The sequence below is a fragment of the Leptosomus discolor genome, chromosome 3 (assembly GCF_034619465.1).
Source record: "Leptosomus discolor isolate bLepDis1 chromosome 3, bLepDis1.hap2, whole genome shotgun sequence".
In the NCBI taxonomy this organism is placed as follows: Eukaryota; Metazoa; Chordata; class Aves; order Leptosomiformes; family Leptosomidae; genus Leptosomus; species Leptosomus discolor.
Window position 1 is genome coordinate 82,855,377 of NC_141393.1, and position 27,414 is coordinate 82,882,790.

At 45.8% G+C, this 27,414-nt stretch overlaps 1 protein-coding gene across 1 annotated transcript; it reads left to right on the forward strand.

The window, feature by feature from the left end:
* Positions 1–1,312: 1,312 nt before the first annotated feature.
* Positions 1,313–23,712, forward strand: MCOLN2 (mucolipin TRP cation channel 2). The gene is made up of 14 exons (XM_086462871.1): positions 1,313–1,376; positions 4,821–4,980; positions 8,002–8,175; positions 11,785–11,929; positions 13,043–13,130; positions 13,270–13,366; positions 13,843–13,942; positions 14,522–14,637; positions 16,033–16,182; positions 17,543–17,644; positions 17,756–17,878; positions 20,502–20,708; positions 22,067–22,182; positions 23,485–23,712. The coding sequence occupies exons 1-14, from the start codon at positions 1,327–1,329 to the stop codon at positions 23,519–23,521; spliced, it is 1,665 nt and encodes a 554-aa protein (XP_086318997.1). The 5' UTR covers positions 1,313–1,326; the 3' UTR covers positions 23,522–23,712.
* The last annotated feature ends 3,702 nt before the right edge of the window (positions 23,713–27,414 follow it).

Sequence of the window (27,414 nt, forward strand, 5' to 3'; positions counted from 1 at the left end):
AGATAGAAGCATGAAATGCAGGTGGGGAGAGCAAAGAAGCAGCTACAAGCATCAGTTAAACTCAGGATGCTTAAAAACACCATCTTAAGGAAAACAGGGCTTTCAGCGCTGCCCAGGAAGGTGCAGAGGGGTAAGAGAGTTCCTTTGTTCTGATTCTCACTGGGCTCTCGAAGAAGCTGCCTGAAGAACACTGGTAGTCAGTATTCCTTCATGAAAATAAGTTGCAGGGTGCTAAACTTGGGTAACAGCTGTTTCCATACCAAGGCTCGTTTCAATGCCAACGTTTTGCATATGCTCAGGTAGTGAGAACTTCTTGTTTTCAGCAGAGCTCAGATCTCTTAACAGAATGAAGTTACACTGAGGGGAAGAGAGAGGCGGGGGCCGTACTTGTTTCCAAGTGCCAGTTTCTGTGTTGGATCGAAGCATATTCTCAACAGAATGTAAACAGTGTGCATGCAAAAGAGGTAGAAATCAGACCCAGATACGTTCATACCTTTCCAATTTAAAAAAAATAAAATGTGTAAAGGCATAATTTATCTCTGGCAGATGGGAGGAAAAAACCAGACGCTGCTGTAAGAGACCAGACCTGGGATTGCATCTGTCAGGAGCATCTTCCTGAGGCAGCAGCTAACGCCAGACACTTCGGAGAACACCTTCAGAAAACCTTCATGCCTGAGCTGACATCATGCTCTTGCAGCTGATTTGGAGTAACCGCACGTAGATGTTTGTCCAGGCTTTTGTTCCTTCTTCTCCCTTAAACAGCGTGACCATAAGCTCAGCATCATCCGACAGCCTTACGCAAGGGTCCCCCCCCTGCCCACCCCCACCGTGAGGGCTGGTAGGGAGCTCACGGTTGTCACAATGAGGCCTCTGCCAAGTCTGCGCTCTCGTTTAAACCCCCGACTTCGAATTAACCAAAGGAACCTCTGAAGAACCTCTGAGGAACCTCTGAGGAACCAAGGCCCTTTTCAGCTGCAGAACGACCAGCCCCGCAGTAGCTAACCGAACCCGCTACCACAGCACCTGCTCCGCTTGGCGGGAGGGCGCCGAGCGCCGGTCACTTCGCTCCGAAGAGGTGCTGGGGCGGCGGCAGTTCCCGCCGCAGGGCACGTGTGGGCGGGCCGCCCTCCCTCCCTCCTTCCCTCCTCCGCCCGGGCCCCCATAAAGGCGACGGGGCCGGGCGGGACGTGGGGTTCGCTGGTGGGACGCGGTGGGGGGGGGGGCTGCACGGCCCAGGCCGCTCGGGTCGCGGGTGCCGGCTCCCGCCCAGCCGCTGAGGGCTGCCGGAGCCCCGCCCCGGGGCAGCGGCCGAGCCCCGCGGCCTCCATGGAGATCTCCCTCAAGTACCTGCCCGGCGGACGGGCCGCCGCCAGCGGGTGAGCGGGGCTGGGCTGGGCTGGGCTGGGCTGGGCGCGGTGCTGCCCGCTCGGGTCACCCCGCCCGCGGCGGCGGGATCAGGGCGCTCCTTCCCCAACGGCTGCGGGAGGGGAGGGGAGGGGAGGGGAGCGGGCCGGGCCGCTGCCGTGTGGGACGGCGATACCGGGGGCGGCCGGCGGCGGGGCTGTGGCTATCGCTCCCTGCGGCGGGTCGGCAGGCTGAGGGGGTGGGGGGTGGTGGGGTGTGTGTGTGTGGGGAGGCTGTTCCTGCGAGTTAAATGTGCTGCACGAGGTAGGTCCTTGTCCCTTTGCCCGGTCCTTCGGCAGCGGTGGGGGGGTCCCGCCTTGTCGCGGTGCCGAAGAGGGGGTGCGGGGTGGTTCGTGTGTTTGCCCCCTCCGTGCTCCGGCGGCTCCGCGTCGTGGTCCTGCGCTTCCCGCAGGGGTAACCCTGGCAGCGCTGTAAAAAGAGGGATTTCGGGGTTTTTTTTGGGTGTCTTTTCCCCCTCGATTTCTTAGAGCTCGCTTTCCCGAGAAGCGGTGGGCGATGCCCTCCTCTGCGCGGGCTGTGAGCTTCGTTACGGATCGGGAAGGCGAAGCTGGGGGTGCCCAGTCCGATAGAGGTAGAACTCGACGTAGGTGGGACTCAACTCGGTGATTTCACCCCCCTCAATCGCACTAATACTCGTTGAAGATGTAGAGCTCCAGGAGGTAAATGTTCCTGCCAGGCAGCTCTGATGGACACTGCTGTGTTGCTCCTGTAGTGAATTACTCCTTTTTTTTTTTTTAAAAAAAAAAAAAAAAAAAGTGAATCTGTGCTCTAGGGCTCTTTAGCCACTTGGTTCAGTGGTGCTTTTTCTGCGAGGTGAAGAGCTGCGTCTGAAAAGCGTCTTTCATAAGTAGGAAACTGTAAATTGTTGTCTTTGCTGTTGAAACCTCTTTCCTGAATAGAATGCCGAGCTTTGAAGTGCCTCACTGCAGAAGATGATCGGGACAAGGTTGTCTTACCAGATACAGCGTGAGGCTGTCCTAATCTTTTAGAGTTTAATTAGTAACCATTGTTATTTGTGACATGCAACACTTAATGACGCTTAGATAGGTACTTAAACGTGCATGGTAGAGTTAGTCTTCATTCACAAAACTTGGTTCTATCAGTGCTTTACAAAACACACTGTGGAAACCTCTTGAGCGGTGTTAATTACACGGCTGCGGCTGAATTGGATTGTTCCATTCCTGTGTCTTGAGCTAGGTGCTTTGTTTGGGTTATTTTTGGATTATTGGGCTAATAAACATTTGATAGAACTAGGTGGTCTGTTTTAAATGTGGCAAGTCACTGTTAATCACTCAGAGCTTTTTAACTTTTTCAGTGCTTTGGTTGAAGGTTCTGGTTCTGCAGACTCAATGCAGTTTATTTGGATGTTACTTTGGATCTGTTCTAGAAATGAGTGGATTAGAAAACAATTGCTATATTTCACTGATTGCCAAATTAATTATTTTTAAAATACTCCACCAGAGCACACCTGGTCTTTATTGGGAGACAAAGCCCAACAGTGGTATAGGCTTGAATCTTGTCTCTTCTTTTTAAACTGAAGAAGTATGTTGTTTTCCTTGGCTGAATTTCCTACTCACAATTTCTACAGCTAATTTGTAAAGGAAGCTAAAGGCATCAGAGGAAATAATCCCTAGCCAGGGGAGTTAAGTGAGGGCTGTGTAGAAGTGAAAGTATTGTTATTAGTCAACATAGAGTTTTTAGAGCTGTAAGGGCTTGAAAGACAACTTTGGAAAAGCCCATGTCTTCTGTGGTGTGTGTTTGAATATCAAAGGAAACAGTGTTTGTAATAAAAGTTTGCTTTTTGTTTTGTTTTTTTTTTTCTTTTGAGACCTGTGACTTCTGATATGTTTTTACTGGAAGCTTAGGGGAGGATTTTGCTGAGATCTCGGAGTGGTTCTTAGGTCATACCTTCATGTTTTAAATCTTGACCACATCCAGCTTAAACCTGCTCCGTTTCCTCCTTCCTCCCCCTACTCCTGTGAGTTTTACTCTGGGTTGGGTCTTGTTGTGTTCCCACGTGAATGCTTCTGCCTCTTCAAGAGAAGCTGGTTCAGGAGCAGCCACGTCTTTGGGTGTCAGTGCAGGAACGAAGTGTGTAGGTATCCATTTCTTTACATAATACTCACAGGTATAATTATCATCTGCTTTTCTGCCAGATGGGTTTGAACTTTTCCAAGTTTTTATATCTTTAACATTATTAACATTAGTCCAGTGTGGTTTTGTTACAGATTTAAACAGGGATGTACTCCACAGTTTCTTTACTTAAAAACATTCCTGTCTCAACCCCAAAATCAGCCTACCTCCCATCATCTTCAGGCATGATTGATTTAAGGCTGTGTAATAAAGATAACCTTTGAGCTGCTGATGTTAAAATAGATTATTTGGGTTTTTTCACTTCCTCTTACAAGGAAACACCACAGTGTCGACTTCACTGTGTTTTGTAACTCTCTCTTCTTGCGAGATAGCTGGTTCTAGCAAATCAAACGCGCTTTGTGGTCCACAGTTTGGCCTTAAATACCTGTACACCTCAGACAGGTGAGGACAAAAGAAGTAAGAATGCATATCAAAACTTGGGATCGATGCTTTCGGTTTTGACCTTGAAAGAAAATGTTGTTCTCTATAAAATTCGGAACGTGGGGAGGAATTTTCTGGGTGGTAAATGGGCCTGATAATCGGCTTATGTGGCCACTTCCAGACACGATCGCTCTACCTTAGCACGTGGAGTGAGGAAAATAATCCCAAGTTTGGTCCTGATCTTTGTGTGAAGTAGGAAAGTTCTGATTATTACCGTACTGGAAAACAGGGTTAAAAAGATTAGGAGAAGGGGAAAGTTTTCAATGTCCCGCTCAGCTGAGAGGGAGAAACTTAGAGTGATTTAAGACACCTACAACAGCAGTCCTCTGTGCTTGTTCCTCTGATTTCCACGTGCCCAGATACTTAAATAAATAAATGCCTATGAGTTTAGCCCTTAAAGCTGCGTGTTCACAACAGAAGCGTGCTGTGGAGCCTGCTTTGGTTGTTTAGACTTTCAGACACCGTTTTTCCGGTGGTAGAATGTGGGTTATTCAGAGCAATGTGTTAACAGTGACCTCTATTTCAAATATTTAGTTTTAAGAAAGAGATAAATCCAGGCTTGCTGTTGCTATTACAGATCCTTTTATTTAATGCCTGTTTCCTGAGAAATAGTTGTGTAAATGTTGTGTTTTGATGATCTAATGTGATTGAATGATTTTTATGATGTGATCAGAGGGAAATACTTCTTGCATTTTGCTGCGAAATGAACAAACAGAAAACTGTTACCTCTTATGTCACGTGGTGATCTGAGGTGAGACTGCACTGTGAGGAAGTTGCCAAAGTGTTCTGTTGGTTTCTAATTAACATGTTATTTATGGCAGAAATATGATGGCTCAGTCAGATTTAGATCTGAAAGAGGCGGCTCTGAAGGAGGATTTGAAGTTTTACTTCATGAACCCATGTGAAAAATACAGAGCAAGACGTCAGATACCATGGAAGCTGGCTTTGCAGATTTTGAAGATACTGATGGTTACTACACAGGTAATCCTTCCTCTGTTTTTCCTCTTAGAAAGTGTGGCAGTGACGTGCAGGAGAAACAGGTCTGTGCTTCTGGCCCTTTGCCATCCCTGGATATTTGTTACTGACTTGAACTTTCCACTTCAGAAAGAAAAAGTACTGTGAAAGGTGTGTCGAGGGGGAAGAATAACATAATCTGAATTAGAAAAGCCTCCTGGAGGTTTTGGGGTGGTATTTTCACCAGGTATTTTGCTGGGTTTAAGATAACACTTTAAAGCAAATTACTCTTCCCACTGAATCCAACACTGGCGTGCTGTCACAGTACTGCTTCTGTTCTGCTTCCTGTTACGTTCATAGATTATAGTTGCACTGGGCTGTTTCAAAAGTGATGTTTCTTGAAATCTACTCAGAAAGTCGAAATGAACGTGTTCAATGTGAAAATGCTGTGGTGGCTGGTGATGATGGGGATGACTGGGCTACAGGAATTAGCCGTGCTCCTTGCTTCTGTCATCAAATGGTGCATTTCAGTCGGGTAGAGGCAAAGAAGAGGGTGTTTGTAAACTGCACTGGCATCACGGTGTGGTTGGTTATTTTACAGTCCGCTAAGAAATGGTGACTGGAGGTTGAGGGAAGCAAAACGGGACACATGCATAAGTAGAAATTACTTTTCTGGACCTTTGAAATGCAGGACTCTGACACTGCAAGAACAGCTAAATATACAGCTCCTGAAAACATGCTGAGTTGCAGAATTCTGGGTTTGTGTTTGACTTGCCCCCTAGAATGAAGCATAACCCCGGCTGACGTGTCCCTGCGTTTTATTGACCGCTCTGGCTCTTCCTCTCCCCTGGCCCCGCTCGGCCGAGGGTCCGGCCTCGGCTGCCCGGCCGCGATGGAGTCCTGGCGGAGCTCTGGCCGTGGGCGGGAGCGGGATGCGGCGGTCGGTCTGTCTAGGCAAGGCCAGCTGAAATAAGCTGTTTGCACCAGCGCTGGTGGGGTTGTGACCCGCAGTGACAGCGCTGCAGAGAAGAGGGAGTGTTGAGGTGTCGGGGAGGGGGCAGGCAGTGTAAGCGAAGAGGAAAGGGTGCCCCATCTTTCTTTACGGGCAGCTGCACCTCGGGTGGGGGTTTTGCTCTGGCTTTGCAGAGGGGGCAGTAACCTTTGGGTGTGAGAAATGAGACAAAATGCAACTTCACATGGCTCCGAAAAGGTTCGGTGCTTCTCATCTATCCTGACCTACTGATACATTCTTGGGGCAATCGCTGCACGTGTGATTCTTCTGCCTGCTGGCCCAGTCTCCTGCTAGGCTTTGTGAGCAGAAGTGGTGCTCTGCTGCTTGGCTTTCAAAGGCCACGAGATTTTCTGGGTTGCTGAACAAGATTATTTTTTTTTTCTAGTCAGCCCTGGGTCTTGCTCAGGTGCCAGGCAAGAAAAAGAAAATAGAGTTTCTGAAGGAAAACATATTGCTGCTCTGCAGGGAGGTCTCAAATGTGAGCTGATGGTAAATGGAGAGGTTCAACAAGCATCTCTATTTCAGAGCGAGGGCAGGACCCTTGAAGGTCAACCTAGGAGTATGTTAAAGCTGCCTTCTAGCTGCTTCTGTCTGATGCCAGCCTGTTAGTCATGACACTTGTGGCTGCTTCGGTGTGGTGCAGCAGCTGGGGTATCTGTGCCCGACTGAGAAGCAGAGGAGGCTTCTGTCCCAGCATGGGGAGTGAGTTTTACTACAATGCTGTGCTGAAATCCCCCAGGAAGTCCCCCAAGGAAACCCTGCTGAGTATGTTTTGTTTCTCTGTATTGCAGCGGGAAGATCCCTGATTTTATAGAGATACTAACTAGAGTGCTGCAGATTTATTTGTAGCATACAGTGATTTTTTTTTTTTGCAGTCAACTGAAGGTAGTTGGTTTAAAACTTGCCTGAAAGAATGGAGATTCAGTTCTTGATCTGAAGACTGTACATACCTGGCAGAGCTGACATCCCCTCGGCTTTGTCCTAGCTGTGACTTTGCTGTGCAACCAAACAGCCTTGCACTAAGTAGTCCTGCTGCATGCATTCTTTCAGCCTGGCCCAGACCTAAGGAATTACTTCCTAGGACAAAAGATGATGTATTCCAGTGAAGGGGGGGTGGGGGTGGGGATAGGTGTGCCTTTCAGCTTCCATTGTTTTGGATGAAGGAGTTAAGATGTTAGTGGAGCCTGCCTGTTTGCTTTGGGGGATTTCGAAGTTCACAGTTCTGCTTGCAGTTTCTCGCTCTTGCTTCTTCCCTACTTCTGCCAGTTTCTTGTGGGGCTTGGAAACTCCATGCAGTGATGAGGCAATTTTGCCTTTGCTGATAGTAAGCAGTTTAAACCTAGGATGAAGGGGAAAACGTTGCTTGATTTTTATTTATTTTTCAGCTTCTAGGCTGCATTGTTTTCCACTGTTTTCTGTGGTGGTGGTAGGAATGGGAGCATCCACGTGGTAGGAATGGGAGCATCCACGTGGTAGGGCAAAACAAATCCTGGGTTACTAATGTCTGCTGCTCCTCCTTATTATAGCCTCCTTTACCCAGCACCGGGGGCAGGCAGGTGATGCTTTTTGTTGCTGGGGGGGGTCCCACGTAGGTTTGCTGTGATCCTGTGCCATGCCAGGGATAGGCAGAAGGTGCAGGCATCTGTCCCGTAGCAAAGCAGGGCGTTGCTGGCGTAGCTGGCTGTGCTGTTAGATCAGCTCTTCTGCCACCTGCATCCTCCATGAAGGTTTGGGCGAACTCCAGTTAGAGTTGTTGGTCCGGGATGTGTGAAAGGTGGCAGTGATCTGTCTGTCTGTTCAGTCGCTGCGCTGCAATCGGTAGAAGACTTGGATTTCTGTTTCTCTTACCCTGCATGTGGTAACCTTGACTTTAGTAGTCTGATGGCGTTAGTTAGCAGGTTCTTTGCTCCTGTTGCAGCAGGGTTACAGCACCAGGCAGCTTGCTGTTTTCTGTTTGTTCTATTTCAAAGCTGTTTCCAAAGTGTTGCTGCTTGACTGGTGTTCAATATTTATTTTTTTTTTTTTTCTCTTGCCAGCTTATTTTTTTTGGTTTGAGTAACCAGTTGGTGGTCTCATTCAAAGAGGAAAACACTATTGCTTTTAAACACCTCTTCCTGAAAGGCTATTCTGGAGTCGATGAAGATGACTACAGCTGCAGTATATATACACAGCAGGATGCTTATGATAGCATTTTTTATGTTATTAATCAGGTAAGTCTGTGTGTTTATAATGAACAGTGTTAAAGCTGAGATATAGCTACAGACGTCTGCTAAGGTTCTGGTTTGCTGTCTCCATTCTTGGATTTCAGTTTTGATATTCCAGCAGATTGGCGTAGTGACGTGTCCTGAAGGTCGTGTGTAGATGTCTGCATTTTTGTCTCTTGGAGAGGAATCCAAGCCAAAACTTTACTCAGGTAGTGCGTAGTACTGAAATCCAGAAAGTCTGAAAATCGGTCATCTTGCAGGAACTGGAACCTTTGCTTAGGTGTTCCTTTCAAGAGCTACGGGCCTGAATATACCTATGCATGGTATTCAAAAAATTTGTGCTCACAGCTATACTGAATTGCAGCCTTGTAGTGAGTGCCAGAGGCCTCCAAATGGGGAATACAGTAGTTCCAGGAATGTAGGGGCTCTCACCATGGTTAGGGGTGCTATATTAAAGAACAGCCCCTTTATAATCATGGGAGGAAAGTGAATAAATCTAGGATGAAAAGTCAGGAAACATTTTTGCATTTAATATTAATACATTCAGAAGTCACGAGATGAAAAAGTGTGTGTGGGGAAAATGAACTGCCTTTGTGTTTGGGGATGATGCTAAGCCCAGAAACGACTCGCACTGGATGAACAGAAAGTGGCTTTAAGCCACTTTCATTTCCCCTGACCTGGGGATATCAGCTCTGACGCTTGGTTTGAAGCAGTTTTGCTGCCCTCAGTTATGCCCAGCAGGCATCTGGGAGCTGCAGCAGTGCTGTTCCTCCTCCTTAAACACTCGCATGGGGGCTTGCTGCTCCGCTGCAGTCACCTCCCAGCTGCAGCAGAGCCATCACCACATCAAACATGCTGTCTGTGCTGTGCTGGTCAAGGCCAAGACTCTTGCTCCTGGTAGGTTAAATGAGCGTTGAAGTAGTTTTCTCGGTCTTCCTTTGAACTCTCAATATTGCTGCTATTTCTGCTGTAAACTGTGCTTTTTTTTCTTCCTTGTTTGCTTTGTTTCACTTTCCTTCTTTTGTAGGCTCTAAGGCTGAGGTGAAGTCCATATAGAAGACAATAGAGAAATAATAGCTTTATATCCTCAAGAATGAGCCAGTGTGTGATACAGGCATCAGAAAAAGGTCTCTTCATCAAATGTCTATGTTGTGTAAATGTAGACATATCCTTTAAGGAGATTAAACTTGTGTAATCTGGGTTGTTTAGTGTTGTATGGAGTTTGTGAGGTGCTTTTATCACATGTAAGACTTCAAAAAGTGTGCCTCCAGGGGGACATTGTGACTGGCGTTGCTTTCTGGGGTGTGTTTTTTGCCTTTTAAAGGGTGCCTTCTAGGAAGAGGCAAGCCAGGTGACTCGTAAGCTAAAAGCAAGGCTTTATTTATTTTGAGATGGGCAGCCAGAAGCCATAGATTTCAGTGTTTTGTTTTGAGTTTTGAAATGAGTGGTGGGGGCGGGGGGTGGGGTGGTGTTGCAGGGATGGGACAAGCAGAAGGATACGATAGTGTGGAAGATGGCAATAGCACGCAGCAAAACTGGAGCTGTAAAAACTGAATTTTAGGCTTTGTGTGATGTACCGCTGGGATATTTTCACATGTTTTGTTGAAACCAAACAAAAAAACCAACCAGACAACAAAAAAGTTCAGACATACTTTTCCGCTTGGAAGGGTACACGGCTTTTCCTTACTCCTCTCCTGGGTCCAACTGAGAAGTTTCTGTTAGGAAGAAGCCGTGCGGAGTTGTACTCTGCCCTGCAGCAGAGTCTGTAGGACCAGGCTGTTCTGTCTGAGGCTGCTTAGGAATGGATAAATGGGAATTCTGCTTTTCGTGGTTCATAGAGTGGCTTGAAAGTGGCACGTGAGTAACCCGGAGCTGTGTGTTACGCTGTCAGAGCCTGAAAGCACACGTGGACGAAGCAGCGGCTGTTAGACGCCGTGATCTGGAGGTTGTCCTCAGAGGGATGTGGAGTTGTGACTAACCACTGTTTCCACTCACTTGACCTGCCTTAGTCAGGCTGGGCTTCCGTAGCTTACTGTGAGTTAAGGTAACGTTCTGACAGGGTACGGAGGCCGTGCTTTTCTCTTGGGCTGTCTGAACTCGTTGCCAGCTCAGCTGTGAGGACTCGAAGCAGCAGCGAGAGGCAGAGCTTTGGATGGAAGTGTGGTAGTTCCTGTTGCAGTTCCTTTTGGATGTGGGGCGTGTGGTTGTTAGTGACTGCGGGGATTTCATACCCCCCAAGATGGGCTAATGCCCATAGGAAGGAGGGAATAGGCTGACACTGGATGATGCATAATAACAAAATCCATGTTGAAGGTGAAAATCTGTATCAAAGCCAGCTGAACAGGCTTTGGGAGGAATGTGAAGCCTTGTCTGACCTCCCTGTTTATTTACTCCAGGCTTTCTGGGAAGCTAAATGCTTCCTTCAGAGCAGGCCGGTGCTGCATGTTGCCTGGGCTCTTTGGCTAGTTGAGGTGATGATAAAAACTAATCAATTACTGGATGCTTGTGCCTTCTTCCTCAAAGGGCCATGAGTCTGTCTGGCTTCTCGTGGATGATGTTAGCTGGTGCTAAGCTGAGCTGGCAGGCAGCTGCCTTCATGGTTAATCATTGATTTCCTCAGCTGTCAAAGAGTCAAGAACCACATGGAGAGCTGTGCTCCAGGGGTTTGCCTCGCTTGTGCAGGACAAGAGGGTGTGACTCCAAGGATCAGAGGATGTATCTTCCTTCCAGCAGGCACTGAAGACCTGTGGAAGGCAAGTCAGGAGAGGACTGGCCTTGAATGGAGTTCTGTGTCTTGAATGGAGTTCTTTGTTGGTGCTCAGGGCTGATCCATGGGTGGACAATGCTTGGCTTGGCATAGCTTTATTGGCTTCCACTTGTAGTCCTTGTTTTCAAGCGTATCTTAACATATGAAGACGACTTGTGCTGTATTTAGGGTGAGTGGAAAGAAAGTGCCTTCCTCACAGGCATGTTTTCGGTTGCTTCTGTGCTTGTGTAAGCCAGGCAGGTTAAATTACTTTTGGAGGCTGCCCGAGCTCCCTGTGTGTCCCTTGGTTGCTGGTTATATAGCGAACGTGTGGCTTCCCTCGATAGCCACACAGGGAGCAGCTTTGGGTTTACCCTTGGGGTGGATTTGATAAGAACTGTGTCTTGGACTCTACGTAAAGCAGTCAGGTTTCAAGTGGTGTGAAAACCAACAGGTTCACGAGAGAAATACAGGAGATATCCCTGGAGTGTGTGTGTGTGGTTAGTAGCAATACTGCACTGAAGTCACTGCCAGGCATCTAATTAAAAGCGCTCTGCTGGCTTGCTGTCTGCCACGTGGGTAGTCATTTGCAGGCAGCCCAGTAGGTACGGGGCTCCCAGTCACTGTGTCACCAGGATGCCAGTCGCTACTGATTAGTGGTCAGCAGCCCTCTCGGCTTCCCATGAGATAGCCACTCTCAATTTACAGACTTTTGTGTGAAAGTGAAGATTTTTTTGAGGTTGTGTTTTTAACGTAAAAAACTATAAAGCTGTATTGAGACACACAACTTTGAGCTTGCAATGTGCTATCTAATGCAAAAAAAAGTGCCTGTCTCTGTAACTTCTGCTGCTGTTTTGTTTTAAAACTAGTACAAGCAATTAAAGAACATATCCCTGGGGACGCTTGGTTATGACCATGAAGGATCAGGTTTAAAAATCTGTAAGCAACAGTACAAGAAAGGCACAATGCTTCCTTCCAATGATACGCTGAACATAGATGTTTCTACCGAAACAGGTACAGTATCGTTGTACTAAAAATGTCTTGCTGTGGAGACTTGTAGTCTAAAGCCAAATCAGTAGTGTTTAAAAGTAATTGCATGGCAATCATAGGAACATCAACGTGCTTTTTGCCTGTTTCTCTCTTGTTTTTTAGTTCCCCCCTAGAACTGGCAACTGTAGACTATAGGAAGCTCATATCAACTGCTGTCATTAGTGGGTTGTGGGTGGGTTTGTGGTTTGGTTTCATGTTTGTTTATGTGCCAGGCAGAAAGCTCAAATACAGAGCTGTGGATGCTGGTCAGTCTGTATCTTCAGTGGTGGCGTCCTTACCACCTCTGAGCTGGCTCCTTGCTGTTAGCCCCTCAGGATTTACTCCCTGAATGTCATGATTTAACCCCTACCAGCAACTCAGCCCCACGCAGCCACTTGCTCACTCCCCCCTGGTGGGATGGGGGAGAGAATCAGAAGAGTAAAAGTGAGAAAACTTGTGGGTTGAGATAGAGACAGTTTAATAGGGAAAGCAAAAGCCACACGTGCGAGCAAAGACAAGCCAAGGAATTCATTCACCATTTGCCATCAGCAGGCAGGTGATCAGCCATCCCCAGGAAGGCCGGGTTCAGTCATGCGTAGCAGTTACTTGGGGAGCCAAATGCCGTCAGTCTGAGCGTGTCCCCTCTTCCTTCTCCTTCCTCCAGCTTTATCTGCTGAGCATGGCATCCCATGGTCTGGGGTGCCCCTTTGGTCAGTTGGAGTCAGCTGTATCCCCTCCCAACTCCTTGTGCAGCCCCAGCTCCTCGCTGGTGGGGTGGGGTGAGAGGCAGAAGAAGCCTTGACTCTGCGTAAGCACCATGATCATGAAAACATCCCTGTGTTATCAGCACCGTTTTCAGCACAAATCCCAAACGCAGCCCCGTACTAGCTACTGTGAAGAAAATGAACTCTATCCCAGCCAAAACCAGCACAATGAACCTGCTTCTGATCCCACTAGCTGGGGCTCTCTCTGGATAGGTTCGCCTCAAATTAACATTTCTGCCTGATTAGGACCTGCCGTTTGATGTGCTTGTCTCAGTTTTATGCTGCTTTCTGTGTGAAGTTTTTAAGATTACGGTTTTTCCTTTTCTCCTCCCAGAATGTATCTTTTTTAAGCCACAGGAGCTAGCTGGTAAGAAGGCTGAACTGAAGCTGAACTCCTCTTTTTTCAATCTTGAATTTTACAGGTAAAGCAGTGGTGGGGATTTTTCGTTATTTTTAATTTGTCCTTTCGTATGGATAGGGTGGATTCTGACTTGTGCAGTTTCCTTGCTTTGTGTTTGTGCGTATTTGTTTGTATATTTATACACTTTTTAAAACATTCAGGCTTATACAGGTTGAAATCTCCTTCAAACTGAAAGGCATTGCTCTACAGACCATCCATGCCCGTGAATTGCCTGACTGCTATGCATTTCAAAATACCGTAAGTGAATTTGGGGTATAGCATTTCCAACGCTGTATGTACAACAAGAGCTTAAGCTAAGGGGTAGTCATCATCCTTATATTTAGGGGAATATATATGCTGTAAGGGAAAAGCAATTGAGCATGTCTTGGCCCTTAGCCCTGCTTCCCAAATGTTGCTGAAATGGTATTGCCATGGGACAACATTATTTCGTATCATATTCCAGCTGGACACTTCATAGCCTGAGAAGGAGATAAAGTAATTGTTACTCTCCTAATGGTTAAACTTGAAGTTTGGCTTCTTGGAATACTGCTTTTTGGGCTGTACATGACATGTTCTCCAGTTATGTCTACACCAGCACTTATGGTGACAGCTCTCTTAAAGCTTACCTGGCCAAAAAAAATGTTAATGCATATTATGTCAAAGCACTTACGAAGCTTTTTCTGTGGAATGAAATTTTTGTTAGTCTTGTTTCTGATCTTCTCTTGTGTTTCCAGATAACTTTCAATAATAGAGCTCACAGTGGAAAAATCAAAATCTATTTTGATAGTGACACTGATATTCAAGAGTGCAAAGACTGGCACGTATTTGGCTCTGGTAAGTATGGTGCATGATAGCAGTGTTACACATCCCCTCCCATCACTTCCAGTGCTCTGTACCAGTCTGTCTAGCAAGCCATTCCCCATCCTGGTCATCAGTTGGTATGAATAAGCCAAGGAAAACACCCGACTTGGGTTCACATGATGGCTTATAAATCTGTGGATGAAAAGAATACAGTACAGAAAGTCAAACAGGTTTCTGATTGCAGGTCATGGAATGAGAAATGAGGTGGGGTTTTCTGTTTGGTTTTAATTGGGTAATGTTGCTATGGGCCAAAGGCTGCATTTCGTTTACCCTGTGTAGCTGTAACACTGTTGGAGTACAGATGGACAGGTGAACTTAGCGCAAAAAGGGGGTGCTTGTGTTAACATACCCGGTTTGGTTTTGTTTTGAAGAACTTGAATGTGCTTTTCACTCTCGTGACCCAATCTCCGTAGGTGCACAAAGAGTGTTTCTTACAACCCGTCTATGGGGCGAGAGTGTTTAAATGCAAAATATGTGACATTTTCTACCGATTTTTTTCTCAAGATATATATGGAAAGACTAACTCTACTTCCTTTCTTTGCCTCTTTACAGTTCTCCAGAAAAACACTCAGTATATTCTAGTCTTTGATGGATTTGTCATTTTAAGTTGCTTTGCTTCTCTCATCCTCTGCACAAGATCCATTGTTCTCGCCTTGAGACTACAAAAAGTAAGCGCAGTGCTCAGAACCTCAGTGCTGATTTTGTCCGTCTTGTTTGCTGCTGGTCTTGTCAAGTGATAGGGTTTGAAATACTGGGTAGTATTTCTGTTGCAGGATGTTGGTCTCACTTTGTCCCTGTCTCTAAAAGGATGTGTAGATGTCTGATGAACACCAGTAGCTGAATGGGCCTTCTGTTTGTGTAGGGCTGTAACACAAAATATTTTGTTGTATCTCTTAAGGGCAAAAGGAGGAGACTTTTTTTGTCCAGGACTTAATTTTGTCCAGAATTTTAGGAAAAAAAACCTTCTTCTGAGTCTGTGCTGCTAACAGCTAACACATCCTGTTCCTTCAGAACAGGGATTCTTCCTTCCCTGGCTTCAGAGTAGAATGCCCATGGAGGTCTTGTAATAAATTAATGCTTTAGATGATGTTCCTCAAAGCCAGCTCTAACTGGAGAAAATGTAAAGCATAGCATATAGTCGAACTCTGGCTTTTTTTGGTCTTTCTGGGGCTGGAACCACCCTCTTTCAGCTTTTCTTTCCTTCTTCTCCCTCCACAATCCCTGATGACCATCTGTTGTCACCTTTTTCCTCGCTCACCTTCCTTTGCAGACTGAGACTAGCCCTGTTCGACTGCATCTCCATCTGCTTGCAGAGCTTCATGTAAGCAGACTCAGCTTTTCTGGTCCAAACACTGATGCAGAAGCACAAGCTGGACCCTGAGATGTACCAGCTTAACCATTAGTTATTACAGACTTTGCAAGCATGTGGCTTATGGGAGTTGGAAAAAGAGTTCAGGATCAGTAGGACGCGAAAGCGCAGATACTTGTTTATCTTGTTCACTATATCCTTTTTGTAGCTTGTAAACAAGAGGAGGGTGAAGAGGACACGATTCAGCAAAGGCCTTGTCAAACTGCTGTCAGGAATAGGGACATCAACGTTGATTCACAAGCAGAAAGAGGCAGTGAAAGCGGACAGGCAGTGTTGGCTGTGGGAAGTGATGTTGCTGGCTTGGTTGGAAATAAGAGCTCTTGCCTTATAGTTGTATTTATTAATTCTCTTTTTTTTTTTTACTCCCTTAGTTGGGTGGCCTTGCTCTGTTGGAGGTGGATGGAGACTTTTGTGAAGGGGACTAAAAAGGGGATAACAAGCTGTGGTTAGGCTAGTGGGGGTTGGTTATGAAGTCAGCTGCTCTGTGGAAAGTTGGTTTTCGCTGGCCTAACCCAATGTCAATTTTTTTTTTCCTATTTATTTCTGTTGCAATTGAGTTTTAAGCTGTTATTCCAGCAAATACTGTAGGAAGAGGGGGTATGTGAAACTTGGGCAGTATTATACTACTGGGGCATCTGTACACGTTTCTCATCCAAGGTGACCTGTAACTAAACATCTAAATGCTTGTCGATAGAGATTTGTGAACTTCTTCTTGGAGAAATATAAGCGTCATGTCTGTCATGCTGATCGCCTGGAGTTCATAAATGGATGGTATGTCCTGGTAATCGTCAGTGATGTGATGACGATCATTGGGTCAATCCTAAAAATGGAAATAAAAGCCAAGGTGAGAGTTTAATATTTCAGGTAAAATACTAGTCTTGTTACAGCCACGTGTGACATGTTTTAACTTGGGGATGAATGAAAGTGAGCTATCACAGTCACTAGTCATCTTTAGTTTTGCCTAGTTCTTGTTTCTTCATTTCCTAGCGCTAGTTTGACTGCTAACTGGTTTCAGTCCCTCTTCCCCAAGGTGTTTCAGCAAGACCACATAAGCTACTTAAGCATCCTACCTCCACAGTGCTAAGTCCCCTAATCGCTGGTGTAGGACCTGTGGGTAGACAGTTCCTAACAAAAAAGAAACCAACTTGGGTTGTGTCATTTCTGTAAGAAATAGTAGTAAATATTGTCCAGGGAAACCCAGAGTCGTCCCCTTGGATAAAACAGGGGTCTCGATGGCTTGTGGGACTGGAAACCTGGCTGTTAACAGCTTGCTTTCCTGGCCTGTCCAGACTACAGGCACAGTGTCACCTGCTAGTCCCTGACCTTCCAGCCTGGGCTTGCTGAAATCAGTGTGCTTTGTCCAGCTGGCTGCTCTTCAGGGGTTTTTTGGTTTGGTTTGTTTGGTTTTGGTTGGTTGGGTTTTTTTTTTTCACTTCGATAGGGTTGTATGTCAACACTTCATGTGTTCACAAAACTTTGTCTTCTGGGAAAACCAGGGTAGGTTGTGTGCTGCTCCTGCTTCACGTGTACTAAGGCTCAAAGGGCGATGCCCAGAGCGGCCTTCAGAGGAAACACTTGAGAACCTCTAGCTGTATGGCCAGGTGGGGGGGTGAGGGTAGGAAATCTTGAGCTAGGTGGGTATCTCGTGCTTATTGCAACTCATTCTAGCCTTCTCAAGTAAAATAGAAGTGGAATTGGTTATAAATTGATAGTAAAAATGATGTGCAGGCTCCAAACAGCTGGCAGCCCGTGCAGAGATGTAAATGCATATAGTGTGGAAAGGGCTGTAGTCCTGAGTCTCGCTTTTCATTTCAACAATGGCTCTTGTTTTACTAAACAGTCCATAAAATAGCTTGTTTGCCTAACAATAGCATACATTAACCTTTTTTTTTTTTAAGCAAAAATTTGGAGATACTCAGTCTAATACTAGAACTGTGTCATAACCAAGGCAAAGGCTTTAGTTCTTCCCACGAAACTACAAGAATATCAGTGTAGATGTGCTTTCATTTGCAGCACTACTGCCTTTGGGCGATCTCACTAAATAACTGCAGTTCACTTTGGTCTGATTTTTGTGATGTAGCAACGTCCTTTCAGTGTTGGACTGCCCTGCTTTGTTTGTTTGAGCTGCTGGAACTTGAATAGCTGTCGAGCTGACGTACCTACCGCTTTGTAACTTGACCACCTGCTCTGTTTGGATCCCTCAGAACCTCACAAGTTACGATGTCTGCAGCATTTTGCTTGGAACATCAACTTTGTTTGTCTGGGTTGGAGTCATCAGATACCTGGGATATTTTCAAACCTATAATGTAAGGCAGAAATCAAACATTCGACAATTAAAGCATATATTTGTCACTCCTTACTCAGGTCTCTAACTTGTGGCTTTTTCTGCTTCTCCTTTCTTCTACCCTGACATGCAGGTGCTCATTTTGACTATGCAGGCATCGTTGCCCAAAGTGTTAAGGTTTTGTTGTTGTGCTGGGATGATTTATCTTGGCTATACTTTCTGTGGTTGGATTGTCCTGGGACCTTACCATGAAAAGGTATGTACTCCTTTTCTGGTCTAACGATCAGTGGGTGTCTGTATGTGTATAGTTCCTAGTTATAACAACAGAAATGGGTCTTAAGTTCATTTTTAAAAGCTGTGACATGAAGAACACAGGAGTGTTTGTCCTTCCATGCGTGCTGCCTGCTCCGTTTAACAAAATAACTGTATTCTTGCTTTCCCTGTGTGCTTGAACTCAATGCAGTCCCAAACACAAGGCTGTGTTTGTGAGGAGTGGATGCTTTGTCCGGGCCATGTCCGGCTGGGGACTAGAGGTAAATGGGTCTGTTCTCTCTTTCGCCCTCTCCTGGCAATCCCAGTTCCGTTGGGTTAAAGAGGTGCTAGGTCACTGTTATTGTTTCTGGGAATCTCCTTGACTCTGACTTTGTTTTTCCAAGTCTTTCCTGTGCCATGTAACCTCAGCTCCTAAAACCTGATTCGTAAAGGGGTGGATGAATGCCTGTCTTGTTTACTTTGCTTCCTGTGTGCGCGGGAGCGTTGTGGGGGTTTTTGTTTGGTGGTTTGGGTTGGGTTTTTTTGAAGGTGGATAGGGAAGTGTGTGCCTGGTATGTTGTCTTGTCTGAATCCCGGGTACAGCAGTAAGGCTTTGTATATTCCAAAACACAAGCAAAAAAAAACCAAACAAACAAAAAAAAAAACCAAAACAAAAACCAACCAACCTGCAAAGTTGTTTGTTGTTTTTTTTTTTTTCCTTGGCAGAAGCTCTATGTGACAGTTTGGGGGGGAGGGGAAAAAGGCAGATTCCTGTTGTGATAAATTCTAGATGTCCATTAATCATTAACAAATGCATGACTTCTCATCCTCCATTTCTGGCTGCACGCAGTATGTATTGTAACAGAGACACATGCTGCAGTGCTTGCTTCAGCTCCTTGCACCCCCGGAGTGTGGATTCCTCTAACCTAACGTAGCTCTCTGCTTTGAGAAATGTAGCTGTGCAGCCTGCACGTATTTTAGGTGGATGGCAATACCTTTCTCCGTGGGGTGCTGTGGGCTCTTCAGTCGTAACAGAGGCTCAATTGTTTATAACAGGCACAGCATAAACACGGTTGTACCTTCCCTGCAGCAAGTCCGTTAATCAGCTGAACAAAAGGACGAGTAGTCGGTAATATGCTTATTTATGAAAACGTTACCTTTTGCTAAACGTCCGAGATGAAGGTCCGGGAAAGCAGCTGCAGTTGTGTGGGGGTTTCCCGTTTCTGACAGTTCCCCAGTACCCCACTGGAAGGCAGTGTGGCACTGCGCAGAGCTGGCGGAGCCCAGGGCTGGTAAGAAATGGGAAGAGCCTTCCCTGCTGTGCAGGTACGCAGGAGAGAGGTCCTTGGGCTCAAAAATTCTGAAGGTCTTAGCTCAAAAATATAGATATACATATAGTTGTGGGTTTTTTTTTTTCTTCTATGGTTAGCAAGAGGGACTAGGAATCCTGTATTTTGTGTTGTGTCAGTCCAGGGGCTTATAGATGAGCGATCCTTAGCAGGCTTCTCTCTGTACCATGTGGGTTACTCAAGAAGTACCTATGCCATGCACCCCTTCTCAGAAAATGTGCTGATGGGTCTCATAATGGTTTTAAAAATAATAAAGCCATAGGTAAGACCAGACCTCCTGTTCCTGTGCAACAGTGTGGTCTCCTTACAAACGTGTGCCTCTTGATGCCTTATTTTCAGTACAGGACCACAATTCAAGTGAGCGTCGTCATGGTCCTTCATCAATAATAACCATGTTAAAACATGGTGCGTTTATATTGCCCAATAAAGTATAGTTATCAAATCCATATTGTCCAATAAAGCATAGCTGACAAATCCTGTTACTTGGAGTGACAGTGACGGTGGGAAGTGTGCTTACCTGGTTGCTGAATGGAATTTAGCCTCGGGGCGTGTTCTAGCTTGGGGAAATGGAGGTAGGAATTTAAGAGGATGTCCTTGAAACGAAACAGATTTTGTCTGGGGTGTCCTTAGCAGCTTCACAGTACAGCTCTAGCTTTTACCTACAGCTCAGGGTTTTCTGAGTGGCAGCTGGACGATGTTATCGCAGGACAAATCCAGTTTAGACCATTTGAGCTATATGCAATCTCTGACGACTTAATACAATATTGATTAATTACCTCTTCTCCAGTAATGCTGCAGAGCTGGGTAGCCAGGGGATGTGGATTCTGTTCCCAGCACACAACCACTGATTTACTGTATAGAATCTGTGAAACCACTTTATCTGCGTGCTTTGGCAAACAGAATGGTGTTTTCCTGCAGGCCTGAACCAGCTTAAAATTCAGTAAATTAAACTTTCTGTGGTGGTCAGTTCCTGGCTGTTTTGCCTGTTGAGCATCACAGGTTTATTTCTGGATAACAAATCTGTTTATTTCTGATGTCAATGTATAATGCTTAGCCAGGGTTATATTTCTACATGGTTCTATTACCAACATACATGTTTTGGTCTGAATGTACAGGAAAAAATGTGTGGTAGCATTTGACTTGACCTTTTCTTCTGCTAGGAGTAAAACTCTAAAAAAACCCAAACCCACATCACTTTTGTTTTTATAACACTTTTCCCTTTAATCTAGATGATTGATCGTCACAGTCTAATAATAATTTGTACTCGTTATTTTCTAGTTTGAAGATCTGAACACGGTGGCCGAGTGTTTGTTTTCTTTGGTCAATGGTGATGATATGTTTGCAACATTTGCTCAGATCCAGCAGAAGAGCACACTGGTGTGGCTGTTCAGTCGGTTATATCTGTACTCCTTCATCAGTCTGTTTATATACATGATCCTCAGCCTTTTTATTGCGCTCATTACCGACTCCTATGATACCATAAAGGTAAACATTTTTTTTTTTTCCCCATTACACAACGGATCAGTTTTGTATTCATTCTTGTTAATTACTCCACACCATACTAACCAGCACTAGTTATGATGACTGGTGAGACTATTAAAATCTTTTAGATTAGCCTGTGGTGAAATTGGGAGGATGACTAAGCAGTAATTGCTTTGGAAAATCATCCTTAGTGTGTCTGCCTGTTTTGTATGTTCTGCTGCTTCACCTGGCTTCAAAAAGGTAACAGCTAATGGAGTGGAGAGAAGAAATTTTTAAGTGTAGTTACACAGAGCCGGGTAAGTCTTGTTTGGAGCGAGCACTTCTCACGGGACTGGAAGCTGAGGTCAGGAAGGGTTTGCTGACATCTCGGAGAATATCTCCTTGGCAGGAGCGCGGCGAGGGCCAAGCAGATAACTCTAAACTCATTTAGGTGTCCGGGCTTGCTTAATGTGCTGCTTGGAAATGTGTGGTTAAAAGGAAACGTCTTCCGAAAGACCCGCTACTTCTTGTTCCAGTTAAAATTGCACCATCCGTTTCCAGTATAAACTGGCTGAAAGTGAAATGAAGTTTTCAGTAATCACCTTTTTGTTCTTACCCTCTAGTGCTCTCTCTCCCTTGTGCTCCTGGTAGCTGCAGTAGCCGCTGGGAAGGCAATGCGGATGGTGCTCTTCAGCTCTTGTCCCTTTCTTGCCTTAGTGTCAGAGAAACAGGCCAGCAGAATCAGGCTAGGCTGACATGAACCACAGCTTCCAGTCTGAGCAAGAGCTCTGCTTCCCGAGCACCTCAAAATACAGCTTATCTGTCTGTGCTTTTGGCTTTATTGGGTGGTCTGACCTGCGAAACAGCGTTTTACCGTTCCTCTTCCCTCTGAGCACTTTGTGTGGATCCGTGGGGAGCCATCTCGGTGTGCAGGACTGGTGTTTTGCGGAGCATTTCTTCGATGGCAGTGCTGGATATCCATGTTAGGGCCTGTCAGATCCAGCATTGGAGTTCCTAGGGAAAATGAGCCCAGGGCGCTCGCAGTGAGCGCAGCTGCTGATGTGGACAGGGGAGAAACAGCGCCACTGTGACTTGAGATCACTTGCTTGGTCTTATTGACAGCAAACAAAACGTAAGAGAGTCTGTGAACAATACAAATTTTATGTCTCTTAGATTGCTTTGTTCCACCAACTACATGTGTGGGGTTTCTAGGACAGGATTGTATTTTATTTTTTTTTTCCTTCCTGCAGTGATAGTGAACAAATGAACCAAATAGTCTGGTTGTGGCTATGACACATTTCCTCTGCATCTAGAGGAAATTTCGGAACACTTCATGCCCAGTAACTTCTCGTGTGTTGTAAATAAAACTCTTTCTATTTCAGAAATACCAACAAAGTGGGTTTCCAGTAACAGATCTACATGAATTTCTAAAAGACCATGGCAGCGTTGGTTACAGAAAAGAACAGACTTCCATGCCATTCATCTGCTGCTGCAGGAGGTCAGTAGCATGTTCTTAATTAATGTTCTTCTCAGAAGTACACCAGTTAGCTTCTCACTGCAAAGTGCTGCTTCATAAATGCTGGAGCATCCAGAATTTGGCCCGTATTTGAACGCTGTTGTTCCTCTTGTGCTATACTTAGTGTTAGATCTTTAGTCTGCTGATGGTGCGGAGGTGGCGATTCTGAGGTTAAATGCGCCTTTTAAGTGTTTTGCTCATGTAAAAAACCGTGCAGAAACTTGTGGAAGTTGATGGGAAGACGGCAGAGTATAACCTGGAACTTCCAGGGAGTCGAGAGCAAGCGAAGTCTCTGCTGCTTAGGGTTTTGCAAGTCTTGTGTTTCTAATAAGTGTTTCCACTAGGCTGGGAGTAGCAGTAGAAAGCAAGAGAATGTGATTCATCCGGGGACCAGTACTTGACCCCAAGGCTCCGCTGTGTCTGTGAGGCAAACTGGCTCAAGACCATCTGTCAGAATATTGGGACCACACTTATAAATGTCCAATTGTCACCAAACTCAAGCCTTTGGAGGTCTTAGCAGTGGTCATTTTTAAGCTGGCATTGGTGAGAGATGAACACCTCACCTGGGACTTGCTGGTCTGGAATTCTTTGGATGCTGTTTCTGAGGAAACCGAACACACCTCTGAGAGTGGACGGATCTTGTCGCTGTCCCTAGGCAGTCTGAGAGGATTCCTGCCTGCGCACAGAATGGTTGTGGGCACGGGGCAAGGAAGCCAGGCGATGGGAGAAGGAATAGAGCTGAATGGGAACGCTTGTTCCATCCCAGCTGGTGTAACAAATCCTGTTTTAGCGGTAGGATTCTTGTCTACTTCTAAACTGAGGCTTTTGTGAAACGCAACTTTATACTTTTGATGTACTCTGGCGGGGGGAAACCTCATAGCCAAAGGGGAGCATGTGAGGAGATGCTGGGCAGGTATGCCAGCAGTTGCTGTGGACACTTGAAAGCCAACTAGTTAAGAACCCCAGCCAGGTACAGCTTCAGGTTTCACGTCCAAGTCGTTGCGCAGGATAAGAGATTTTTGTCTGCGTGAGCATAATAAATACACTTTAATACCCTGCAGAGTATTGAGGGCGCTAGCCTGGGAGCTGGAGTGCAAATCTCGAGCTTTTGCCACTCTAGCAGTTCCTGCTTGCTTGTCCCAGTGCGGGTGCTGGAGCTGCACGCTGAAATTGGGGGAGCACAGAGCAGAAGGATCGAAACTCAGCTTGGTTTTGTATGGGTAAATGCTTCCTAATGCATTCCTTGCTGAGTGGAAAATATTTTTTTTAAATTTTATTTTGCAGACAACCAAGTGATGACAACTTGATACTTATGAATTGATGATTACACGTTGAAATTCGCCACTGATCTATGCAAGGAAAGCAAAGTTGGATGGAGAAGAAAAGTTCTCCAATGAAACCCGCTATCTGGACCCGCCTCGTTGTGAACAGACTCATCTTGCCTAATTAAGGTGTTGGGGGAGGAAAAGCTGCTAATGTGACCTCAGCTGGCTGGCCAGGAGGAGAGCCCGGGAGCTGCATCTCAGGGAGAGCTGTGAAGAACTCTGTGTTCTTGCCCCAAGTTCTGTCACGCTGAAGAAGGCTGATCCTTGAGCAGTGTCTGTGGGAGCTCTGTTTGCTAATCACCTCTGGGAGGAAGGAAAGTTGCCCTGAACCAACTGTTGTTGTTAATATGAAAAAGAAATAGATGAAAATAAGTTTATTTTAAATAATTCTGTGCTAAAAAGAATATTAAGTAAAAAGTAGTCAAGGAGAAGGGAGGAGTTTTTCCCTTAGTGATGCATTTGGCATTAGGGTGGTAAGTTCTACTTGGCACAATTCATTTCCTGGAAATAAATTTCTGTAAAACTACAGAGCTGCACAGAAGTGCACGTTAATTGCTGTTCTCCCTCTTGTATTTCACTTTAACACAAACCATTGATAGATCGCAATCTTTTCTTTACCAGCTGTACCAAAACCAAAAGCAGTTCATTGTTGGTTTGGGGTTTTTTTTTTTGGCTTTGAGGATTTTCTATTACCCCCACAGTATTTGATGTGTGGTGTGTCCAAATTAAACTTACTGCTTCAGCTATAGGTAAATGCTACTTTTGTATGGTTGGAAACTTCCATAGCAAGCATCATCACCATTATTATTATTATTATTTATTATTGTTATTAGATTGGATGCTCCACTTTGAGCAGGGCTATCTGCTCCCTCCCTACCAGCAAGTTGTCTGCAGCAGATGATGTTCGCTTCAGCGTGTGCTGGCTAGGACTTGGTCTTGATAGACATCCTTAACTATTGATGATGGACTCTGTGCAAGTTCTGGCTCACTAGTGTTTCCAATTAGAGCCAATTTGAAATGCTGCCCTTGTGTAAGGTGGGTGGCAGCTTAGTTTGGGGTAAGAAGGAGCTTATGCTTGAACAAGACCTTGACTTATTTGAAGCTGTTCTTGGAGAAGACTCCTCAAAATACTGCGTTCCATCCCCTTGAAACCTGGCCTGAAGAAGAGTATCAGAGGGGACCAGGTGTCTTTGATAGCAGATAACCATAATGTAGGAAAATGATGGTCAGAAATTAACTGGAACTTGGGAAATTCATGAATTTCGGGGCCAGGCAGCCAGGAGAACAACACCTCAAATGTTAAAAAAGGAAGGGCTCATTAATGGCGTTGTCCAAAGCGTGTGGTCTTGTTAATGGAGCCACACGTTTACCTGCAGCCCTAGGTAAGAAAGCCTGACTGGCTGTCCTTGAGCCAAGAGGTTCCATCACCATCTCACTGAGACCTTCAGTAGTGCTCCAGTGAAACCTGCGGTGGGCAGGTGTCAGAAGAATCTAACGCAGCCACAGCGCTCCCAGCAGTAATCCCCTCCGAGCTGGGAGGATGCGGTGGTTGGTGGTCGTGTGGGCTGGCCTGAACTTGATGTGAAGGGCAAGAGAGAAAATAGTTGGTTCTGGAGTTAAATGTGAATACTTGTCCGAAGGACAGCAGAAAAATAGACCAGATTTTCTTTTTCCCTTCTGGGAAGCTGGAGAGCGGAGGATTTCTGTCTTCCACTCAGGACAAGAGTCAAGTTTTCATGTGTAGAAGCTGTTGTGGTCAATGTTAGTCTTTTAGCATCTGCTTTGGGGCTCTGGATAATCAAGCCGAGTGTTCCTATGCAGGCTGCAGAAGGGACCAGCGTTCACTGATCGCTGGCAGAGTTTCTTGGCCCGTGCAGTGTGCGATCCTGACCATGTTACATGTAAGCTGCTGGTGTTTCCCACATTTGCTGCTGTTTTACTGGTAGCTTTCTGGACTGGCTCTTTCTAAATCAAACATCTCCCTCGTAAACAGGACCAAAATTCAGCATGTCTGAAGAGGATTGTGTTTTCCTTACTGACCTACCTTCTGCCAGTACTCGTGGGAATCGTAGGTTAGAGGCTTGAACCTAGAAGAAGCAGGTAATTAATGCTATGTTAGTGGATAATTAGTCATATAACGTGTTCCAGTATGTGTTGCCGTGATGGAGCATACAAATATGCTGGGCAGTATGTGCTTCCATGGGCTTTTACTTGAGCGTGTGGGTTCTGCATCTTTTGTGATCGTGAGATGATGTTGCCGAGGGCTATGAACGGCCAACACCTGACTGATTGGGGTCTTTGGGGTCTTTTTTTTTTTCTTTCTTTCTTTTATCCCTTTAATTTTTTTTCAGTGCTGTCTGAGGTAGGATAGTGTGTTGTGGAAGTACTTTCTGTTTTATGAAAGGAGTGACAGGCTCACCGCCTTCTGAGGTCTAGTGCCTCGTCCCTAAAGCAGGTGAGGTACATCCCGTACCCTTGGCACTGAGTGGTGGTGCAGGAGCCCCTAAACGGTGACTCAAGCTGCTGCTTTCCAATTTAGTAGGATGTTGAATGTGACCTGGATCAAATAAATCACAAATAGATCCTCATAGAGAAAGAAAATCATGAATAAATACTTGTTTGTGAGAGAATCCTCAGGAAACGAGGGGAAATATTGTCAGCCAAAGGAATGTAGAAAATGCTTATAATTCTTCCTGATTTTGAGACTTAATTTCTGTAATGGAGTCATCAAGCTTTCTTGTCCAGTATTGATTTTCTTAAATCATAGGAGGTGCTTGCTAGCTAGACTGCTGCTTCAGCCCCACCGTACTGGAGCGGATCACTAATGTGTTGTAGAAACCAATTTGTGTCTTCACCATCTGTTTGGTGGGGGTTTTTTCCCTCTTGGAAATAAAGAGAACAGCCAGTTGCTGGAGCTTCTCACTGGCTCGCTGTTCCACGGAGGTTCAACTTGACAGGAATCTGGCATATGTTGACTTTTAATGGTGTGCATTAATACGGATTTGAATACGGTAGCTGACTGATAGGTGGTCCCCCTCCAGCTGCGAAGGAGGTGGTGCTCGGTAATGAAGCAGAACTGGAGCAGAAGCTTTTGTAAAGTGTTCTGAAAATAAGCTGTTACTTTTGGTTGACTTGTTCCCTGGGAATAAGAAGCTTTTGCCAATTGCTTATAGGACTTAACCCAAGAGAAAGGGGTGGAAGGGCCCTGAGGAGGTTGCATTAAAAAGAAACAGGCAGGCGCAAGAAGAAAGCTTCCTGAGCCGTCTTCAAGGTCAGCACTGAAGCGAGGGGGAGAGGGTGGGTAAGATTTTTGGGCTCTTATCCATAAATTGAAGGCCCCAAAATAAATCAGGAAAAAGCTGCGTTTCGTGTGTGATGTTCATGTGCAAGGCTCCACCTAGTCTTTAACGCCGCCTGGGCTTCACGCTGTGATCATTACCAGGGTTTCTGAGAAGGGGAGCAGAGACTTTCTGCTGAGGTTTTCCTCCTGTTGGTTCTCCAGCTCTGAGCAGACCCCTGGGTAGCCCCGTACCCCTCGGATACACGCCTGGTCTCAGTAAATGGTTCAGGTAGGTAGCGATGGGCATTCTAGGATAGCTCAGCCCCCTCTGGTCCTGCTCTTCAGATAAATTTCACCTTGTACCATCGCCCTCCTTCTTCACGGCGAAGCGCTGGGGACTCGGCCTGGCCTTTGGGAGCTGACACGACCCTCTCCAGTTTTCCCCATCGCCGCGGTGGGGGCAAGGGGGGGTCCCAGATGACTTTTTAAACCAGGTTTAAAACCCCCCACCTGCGTGCCGCCCTCCTCCTGTCTTAGTTGGGCTTTGCTTCTGTTTCCCAAAGACGACGGACCTTCCGGGGGGGGGGTGTTTCCCCTTTTGGGGCAGCG

Coding starts and splice junctions, on each gene's coding strand:
- MCOLN2 (XM_086462871.1), top strand. CDS start 1,327: ATGGAGATCTCCCTCAAGTACCTGCCCGGCGGACGGGCCGCCGCCAGC. Junction 13,131..13,269: donor TTCAATCTTGAATTTTACAG/GTAAAGCAGTGG, acceptor TAAAACATTCAG/GCTTATACAGGTTGAAATCT. Junction 13,943..14,521: donor CTGGCACGTATTTGGCTCTG/GTAAGTATGGTG, acceptor GCCTCTTTACAG/TTCTCCAGAAAAACACTCAG.